The 9,269-nt window shown below is 31.6% G+C and overlaps 1 protein-coding gene across 2 annotated transcripts in view; it reads right to left on the reverse strand.

The window, feature by feature from the left end:
• The window catches only part of LOC117175973 (myoneurin-like), a 48,023-nt gene that overhangs the window by 4,491 nt on the left and 34,263 nt on the right, over positions 1–9,269 (reverse strand). For both annotated transcript variants that reach the window (XM_033365875.1, XM_033365866.1), the window contains 6 exons: positions 6,062–6,468; positions 5,954–5,995; positions 5,734–5,860; positions 5,562–5,659; positions 5,303–5,350; positions 4,965–5,212 (listed from right to left, as the gene is read on the reverse strand). In XM_033365875.1, the coding sequence (XP_033221766.1) occupies positions 4,965–5,212; positions 5,303–5,350; positions 5,562–5,659; positions 5,734–5,860; positions 5,954–5,995; positions 6,062–6,468 (970 nt within the window). The remainder of the gene's footprint in view (positions 1–4,964; positions 5,213–5,302; positions 5,351–5,561; positions 5,660–5,733; positions 5,861–5,953; positions 5,996–6,061; positions 6,469–9,269) is intronic.

Consider the following 9,269-nt stretch of genomic DNA (forward strand, 5'->3'; position numbering starts at 1 on the left):
CTACAGCATTAGCTACCTCTCTCAATTTCACTTTGGGATCATTCAACATCATATCATGGATTTTTTCGACATTTTCTGATGTAGTGACCTCTTTTGGGCGCCTAGATCATTCAGCATAAACTGTGCCCGTACGGCCACAATGAAACTCGGTAAACCACTTATGAATCATTCCAATCGACGGTGCAGAGTCCGGGTACTTATCAGACTGCCTAGTATATACCGGGACAGCCCCGTGTAAACTATTCCAAAAAATATAAAATTCAACTCTAATCAAATATGCCTTTGACATGTTGGGCAGTAACCATCTTGAGTATGTAACAACATTTTTAAATTTGAATTTTTAATTACATGAAGTTTTTAACGTATTAAGTAATAACTTGGCTAAATTCAATCTTGTACTACAAATTTTCGAATTACCGTGAAACAAAATTTTAAAGAGGCAACACACAGGGTTTGATTAAAATATTACAAATAAAAATAAATTTTATTCAATCCTAGAGAAGACCAAAATAATAGTTTTCACAACAGTGTTGACATCAGCCCATCAATTCAGAAATCATTTTTTGTCTCCTTTTATAATTTACAATTTCCCACATGTTACAGTCAAAATGTACCTGCAATCATAAAAAATAAGGTACATTTCCGACTTTTATTACATTAGTTTTTGAAAAATCAAATTTTACCTCACAAACAGCAGGTTTCAAGTGAAGTATCCAATCATCTCGCTTAATACTCTCTATCGATAATTACTTAAACTTAGGATATTTTCGAATTTGCCTTCAGCAAAGATTATAGCCAGAACTATTACGGCAGTAAAGGATGCAATACAACACCATTGTTTTTTCATTAACAAATCTTATTTGCCCAGAAAACACTGATCGAAAATATATTATGACATATAACCTCTTCTTAAGAATACTTCAAATATTTCACGTTTCGCTACATATTTCCGATTTTGGTTTCGCGTCGGCTAGTGGAGGGGGTAGCGTGACACAATTCTTCCTAGAGTAACTCTAGCTAAATATGCAGAGAAAGGGACTGGATTCCATGGAAGTATTATGAAAATCACTATTTTCGAATGATCTGATCACCCAATATTTTGGCGTTGAACAAGAATATCAGCGACTAACACGCTTGCCGTTTCGGTACCACTCTCTCGTTTAGATTGGTTCTATGGGCGAAGCACAAGCTTATGGCTCTCGACATTGACACGTGCAAGATCATGCATATTAGGGTGATACGAAAATGCATTGGAATTTTTATTTTTTATTTTTTTGGGGACAGCCCAGAAATTTCTTCGAATTCACACCAAAATAAATACATTTTTGTTCGTTGAAAAACATGATATTTAGAGGTGCCACCAACCCCGTGAAGCTTAACACATATTTCCCATCAGATAAAAATACGTTTTTGTACATAGTTTTCAGAATCCTGAATATGACCTCAATCGATTTGATCATGACTATTTTGCGGTTTTTTAAATGCGAAGTGATAGTTCATCAATGTTAACTGGAGTGATAATGTGAAAAATTTACTATTATTGTTAATAATATTCTCTTAGAAAAATGCTACAAAATTGCATTTAAAAAAATTCACTTTTAGTCCGATTTTCAATTAAGATAAGTTAAGCAATTAATTAGAGCCAAGAAAACTAATTGTTTAAACAATCTATTATTATTAATAATATTATATTTGAATCATTCTAGAAAGATGCCGTTTTTTCTGAAAATTCTGTTTGTCCAATTTTCAATAGGAGTGAAGTAATATTAAATTCAAGTTAACAAAAATAATTGTTCAAACAATTTATTAATTAATAATTGGTAGAATTAATTGGACTAATTGGTAGAATGTTTCGGGTTTTTCTGAAACTTTCAACTGTTTGTATATTTTTCATTAGGAATGACTTAATAATTAGTTAGTTTTAGCAAAAATAATTGTTTAAACAAATTATTATTGTTTATGACTATCTTCATCTAAAGCAATGTCTCATTCTTGTAGTTTTTTCAGCAATGAAAAGTTTAAATAATTTAATATTGTTTATAACTATCTTTTCTTAGATAAGTGCTAACCACAACTTTCTAGTACTTATCTAAAAAAAGACAGTTGAAAAAAATATTAAATAGTTTAAACATTTTGTTTTTTAACTTTAATTATTACCTCACTAAGTCAAAAAAGGACAGAAAGGTAAAAATGGCCGAAGAACCGTAACTATCAGGTATTGATATAGATGAAGATAGGGCCAAGTATGGGGTATAGGAAAGAGAAGGTTCAAGAACGATTTGACACTGAGGGTCTGGTTTTTTGATTCGATGGTGTGGGCGATGTTGTGTTATGGTGTGGAGATCTGGGGATGGAAGGAACATAGGAAAGTAGAGAGTATGCATGAGCGATTCCTGAGGTGGGTAATGGGGGTAGCTGGAGTTGCCCAGGATATATGTTAAAAGAAGAGTTAGGAAGAGAACATATGGTTACTAGACAAATTAAGAGAGCGTGGAGGTTTGAAGAGAAGCTAAAAGAATGTAGAAGCATGTTTCGGTGAAATTCGGAACAATGAAGCGAGAGGTAATGTGGGAAATTCAAAATGGGAGGTAGAAAGGAGAAAAATGAGAAGGGTGTGTAATATTCGAGAAGGGGTTATGGAGTGGCAGGACATAGAGTTAGAGCTATTGATTAAACAAGGAGAAGAGAGATGGACATAGATTATAGATTCGAGGTACAATAGATGGTATATGATGGTCAAAGGGTTGACGGAACCAGAATATCTGCAAAAAATAAAAAAGGAAGAAAAATGGAGTAGGGTTCTATGGTTCAGAATGGGAGAAGGAGTGAGAGCATGCAGATATTGGATGAATGAAGAGGAGAATTTATGTAGAGTATGTGGATACGAAATGGAGTCATGGGCACATGTATTAGAGAGATGTACAGGAGAGGAAGAGGGACAGTTGAGTGTGGATGAGTGTGTAAGATGGATCTTGGATGGTAGTGGACAGGGAGTGATGTGGATGAAGAAATTGGATGAAGTAAGGGAAAGCAAGGGAGTAGGGCAGAGCAAAACGGGTGATCCTGAAAAGGGACAGTAAAAAACGAAAATTGTTTTCAATATCGTGGAAAATGCATTTTTTTATGGTAAGAGGAAACGGAAGTCCTAGAAGCTCGCTCATTTGAGGAATTAATATCACTACTGTTACTATTGCTTATCCTACGTAATGCGAAAGAGTAGAATATAAGTAGTAGTTAAGTTAGACTAAGGATGGAATTTTAAATATATGTACAGGGAGCGGTGGCCCTCAAACCCGTAAAAGGGAGAGATTAAATACATACATATAGATGAAGATAGTCATAAACAATAATAATTTGTTTAAACACTGATTTTTGCTAAATTCAATTAATTATTAAGTCACGCCTAACGTAAAATAGACAAACAGTTAAAAATTTCAGAAAAAACCGCAACATTTTACCAAATAAGCGAAGAAAATATTATTAACAATGATAATAAATTGTTTAAACAATTATTTTTGTTGACTTGAATTCATTATTATTTCACTTCTATTAAAAATTGGACAAAAAGTCAGAGATTTCAGAAAAACGGCATGTTTCTAGCACTATTCAAATATAATAGTAATAATAATAATCAATTGTTTAAACGATTCATTTTCTTGACTCTAATTAATTACTAACTTGAACATTTGACTAAAAGTGAAATTTTTTTCAAACTGCAATTTTGTAGCATTTTTCTAAGAGAATATTAATAAAATAATTGGAAAAAAAATTGGAAATTTTTTGAAAAAATCGCGTCCTTCTAACTCCATTCTATGAGAAAATGACTATAAACAATAATAAATTGTTTAAGCAATTTATGTGATATTTTATTCGTATTCTATGGCTAATTGTAAAGAGAAATGTTGAGTTTTAACTCGATTGAAATAATATTGAGGATGCTGAATAAGATTTACAAAAACGTATTTTTTTCTTGTGGGAAATACGTGTTAAACTTCATGGGGCTTCTAAATATAATTTTTTTTTAAAACAAAGAAATACATTTATTTTTGTTTCGATTTGAAAAAATTTCTGGGGTGTCCCCTAAAAATTCAAAAAAAATGTTTGGACCAATCTAATGCATATGCAGAAGAGCTTGCATATCAATTCATCTGTTCCGTGATCGTACCGCCCATGTCGTGAAGGCGGGCGGGGAAAGTGCATTACTCCATCTAGATGCTTTTTTCTAAAAGCCGAAGTGAAGAAAGCAGAGGTTGAAACATTCAGCCAAGAGCACGGAAACTTTTACAAAAATGCAGAAAATCAATCCTTGCCAAAGGAGCAAACTTTTGAGCTTCTCAGATCATCAGGGCTTAATTCAAGTACAAATAGTTTCATTTTCCCATACCAGGGCGTTGTCATTTCTACCTTAGTAACGCATCGTTTTCAAGACGTCGAGAAACGATCAAAAGAGGGCTGCACGACTGCACACAAAATATGCGATTAAATTAATTGTTCTTGTGATCTGTGTTCTCGAAGGTGCGAAACAATCCCTAATTTGTAACCTTAAAGCCGCACCCGAGTGCCAAAAATATGCCATGTTACTTGCGAGATGGTTGCAGGAAGCTGTCATACTTGGGTCGCTTCATGTCCTCAAGATACACGAGGGTTTCGCCAGCCTATTGTTGCGATCTTATCTTGCTCTGTGACCACCCATCTCATGGCCGTGAGACGTGGCCATAGGTGTGATTTACCACGGTTCTACTGGGAGCCGGTGTTTTTTTTGTGCCGGTGTGTTTGTTTCTTTTCTTTACATTTTGACGGATGAGAACAAAATTAAAAACGAAATTGTTATAACGTCATATTTTTCCCGTCTGACTTTTAAAATTTACATAAGATGCATGAAGATTCGAAACTGTTTGGTTTCGATGGGATCCCCGAATAATATATTATTTCTAATATTCGAAAAGTAACAGAAAAGGACTTACTGATTTATATGGTGTAAAACCTGGAGATGTTGAATACAATTTTGTTTAAGAGCATAGACTTTTCGGCACAATTTGCATTTGAAGTTTATTTCTGAATGTTGGCGTTGATGTCTCTTGACAGCTTTTAGGTTAGGATATTCTCTACCACATTCATCACATGAATATGTCTTGGATTTTAATATTTTCTGAATTTCATTGTGTTTTGTCATGGCCGAACTCGCAATCTCAATATTCATCTCCACTGTTTCCTAATAGGGAATAATACAACAATCGATAAATTAAAGATAAGTAATAAAGTACATACTTTTATGGAATTGTAAAAAATTTAGTGTATATACCGTTGGACTTTTCAATAACGTTCGCTGCTCGATTGAAATTCCCTCTTCCTAATAATCAATTTATACAAATTCATAACAGGATGGTTACATAGATATACAAAATAGATCGAAGTCGAAGTTTTTTCACAATATTTGGCGAATGTGTTTAAAGATGACAACAAGGAAGTTGAGTATTGAAATGAATGATCTAAAATCTCGAAATTCGTATCCAAGTTTTTCAAAAAACACTATCAAAACAATATATTAAAATTCGTTTTACCTCTTTTTTCTCAATTTCGCTATCATCTTTGACTGTAATCAATTCGTTCTTTTTTCTAGAAATCATATCCTGGATTTCTGCAAAAGCCTTTCCAGCAGCTAAAAGAAGATTAATTTTATCATGAAAATTGAAAATGCAATTAATTTTCTAAATCAAATTTTCTTTTACTTGCCTTCAGAGAGCTTAGTAAGTTGACAGCGTAGTTCATTCTCTACTTTCTTTGCCATTTCCAATGAAGACTCCAAATGCTTTTGCTTTTTAACGTTTTCTTTAAAATCTTGTGAAAGGTCCTCCAATCTCTACGAACAACAGTGTCAATGTGTAATCAGAATAAATTTAAACACAAAAGAGTATATAATAATGATTAAGTGTCTTAAAAAAACCATTTTTACCTTCGAAGTGCTGTCTAATCTCTTTTTCACATCTTCTATGATCTATAAATAAGGAATTTGAACATTTAGTACGACAACAAAACGTGATGCTGTTATATTATTACATACCACAGTTTTACGTTGTGTATTCTGTTCAAGTTCATGAAAGATAGATTTTTCGATAACTTCAAACTCAGTCTGGCAGCCTTGGAGTTTGACAGTTTTTATATTTTTTTGTTCGGATCGTTTTTGAGATTCTTCAGCCACTTGCAATTGCCATTTTGCTCTGTTCAACTCTATAGTCAGTGATCCTATTGTTTCTTCTAAATCCAAAATAATTTTCCTTTTGTTGCATAGAAGATCATTTATTTGTTTTATTGTAACTCTCTCCTTTTGTAAAGTATCAAGTTCTTTACAATATTTTAAATTTGATTTTTTTAGCTCAGCGTTCTCATTTATTAGTCTCTTATGTTCGTGCAGTAAAACTGTTATGTCGATGGACGTTGAGCTAACAGCTTCCGCTTCGCTTCTAACTTCTGTTACAAAAATTAATAACTTTGAGCCTACATTTTCAATCGTTCTAAACTTGGTGGAGTTATTAGTTTCAATCACATTTACTTATATCACAAGCGAAATATAACATATTATACAGTATAGATTTGTTAAGTAAGTCAAAATTACCCAAAAATGCATATTTCTCTGTTCGCCACATACAATTGATCAACATTAGGAAAGTTTATCAGAAATAAGGTGTACACAATTAATATTTTTACCAATCCCTTTTTTTAATACGGTAAAAACTATGATTCCATGCAAGCCGTTTTGTCTAAAGACGGTGTAGTGTACCTTACTACACCTGAAAGCCGAGCTGATCTCTCATATTGTGAGGCACTCGAACTCGAGCTCGAAACTCGGCCAGACTACCGTATGTGCGGTGGTATGTTTAAACTTGAAATCAACTCCCTCATTTAAACCAGCCGAAACTACAACTTTGTGTGTAATTCTGTATATAATTTCTATATAATTAGATAACAAATGATACTGCGTAGATATCTCAGAACCTATTATACACTGAAAAATGTATTAAAATGCACACTTTTCTTCATGATCAAGATAAAAAAAGAAACTGGCAGATTTCTAGAAAATTTGTCTAATTTGAAAGAATTTCTTCAAAGTTTTAGGATAAAATTGAATAATTTAAAAATGTACTCAACATTTATTAAAAAATTCAAAAATTCTTAATATTTCGAAATGCAATTTTGAAGTTTTTTCGAGGATTTAAAAAGTGTTAGGAAATTTTTAATTAAAGATTTCCCAAATAAGGATTCAACTACTAAAAATTTAATTTTAAATTTCCAGTGGTTGAACATGGAAATAAATGTAAAATTTAAGTTTCAATTCACACCTGTTGAATATTGATATAAATTAAAAATCAATTTTCAATTTCATAAAATTAAAGACAATTTAAAATATAATTCCCATCTGCTGGAAATTCAGTTATTAAAAATAGAAATAAATTTTCAATTTAATTTAAAACTTTTGAAAATTGAAGAATATTTCAGATTTGTTTAAATCACAGTTTAATTATTCAATTGCAGTTTAATAATTAACTGTGAAAAACTGAAGAAAATTAAATTTCTAATTTATTTTAACTTTTAGCAGTAACTGTTTGAAATTCAATTTCTTCAATTCTCAACTGCTGAAGTTTCCACTGTTAAAAGTTATTGAAAATTAAGGTGTACAACTTTTACAGCTGGATTTTAAATAGACGGAAAATAAATTTAAAATATTCTTTAATTTCCAACAGTTGAAAATTAAGAAAGAAAACTTACTTCTATTTTTAACAGTTGAATTTCTAGCAGATGATAATTAGATTTTAAATCGTTTGAGAACTGAAACCTGAATGTTCAATTTATTTCCTTTTTCAACCACTGAAAATTGAATTTTCATCAGTTGAATCTTTATTATGAAAATATTTTATTTGGAATTTCTTAAAACTTTTCGTAACCATGAAAAATCTTCAAAATTGTATTTCGAAATCTCAAAAATTTTATAAATTTTTATTAACTGCTGAACACATTGTGAGATGATTCAAATTTTTCATAAAACTGACAAGATTCTGCAAAATAAACAAAATTTCCTAAAAATCTTTCAGATTCTTTTTTTATTTTGATCTTGAACAGAAATGTGGATTTTTTAAGACTTTTTCAGTATGATAGGTGAGTGATATCTATGTAGTAGCAAACGTTATTAAATTATCCAATAATTGTATGCAGAATATACAAAACGAAGGGTCAGCTGAGCTGACAGATATGACATGGTACCCTGACATCGTATTTACCCGACGTTTTTAATTTATCATGCCTATACGTAATTAATGACTGGTCGAAACAGATTCCATGACATTTTTTTTTTGCGATCGGAGTTTATATTTGGATGACTTTCTGACAATTTGTTGAATTGTTGCATATTTTTATTATTGTGCGAACTTCGTCTGTTGATAAAATGGTCACTTTTCAGTAAATAAAGCAAAATAAACGTAATAAATGTTTAAAGAAAGAACATAGGAAAATATTATCCAAGGGACTGTTTAATTCATTTAGAATTAGGGCTATAATTTGCGTTTTTCTATGGTTTATAAACTCCGGACATCGTGAAATCTAGACGCCAAATATATCAAGCGACGTGTAGAGCACGTAGATCATCGATCAATACGAGTTTGCTCATCCCCATATTATGAATCATTGTTAGAAGAACACTGTTTATATTTGCACTGACTGTCGAATCCCTCCTAACGTAGAAGGAAGATTCCTCTCCTGGTAATTTTCTTCCTTTGATTTTGTCCGATTCTAACATTTTACCGCTTTATATTATTCACACTCTAATAACTTTTAAGAAATAGCTCAGATTAAACATATACACATCTAGTTAAAGTAACCTTTAATTAATTTAATTGAGTTTAATATTGTTTTATTATTATCTAGATTTATTACAGTTAAAATTCACCATGAAAACATACACAAACTCTTAATTATTAACATTTTTTTTGTTTCGAATAATGTGGAGGGATGACGTTTACCAGTGACATATTAATTTAAATTGTAGATTTCTAATAAAGATTTTTATTTTAATTTTAAAATGGCGAAGATGATCCCTCTCGACTCTCCACGGAGTTGAGCCGCTCGCAACTGTCAATAGAATTGATTTTCGATTATCGTTCAGGACAGCTGAGTCGCTATGAGTCTGAAGTTCCCAACGTTTACAAAAAACGAAAAAAACGAAAAATAAAATATTTGAAAAGTCAAAATGTTTTCATTGTTTATGACAGTATTATGTG

Source organism: Belonocnema kinseyi, chromosome 1, assembly GCF_010883055.1.
Source record: "Belonocnema kinseyi isolate 2016_QV_RU_SX_M_011 chromosome 1, B_treatae_v1, whole genome shotgun sequence".
In the NCBI taxonomy this organism is placed as follows: domain Eukaryota; kingdom Metazoa; phylum Arthropoda; class Insecta; order Hymenoptera; family Cynipidae; genus Belonocnema; species Belonocnema kinseyi.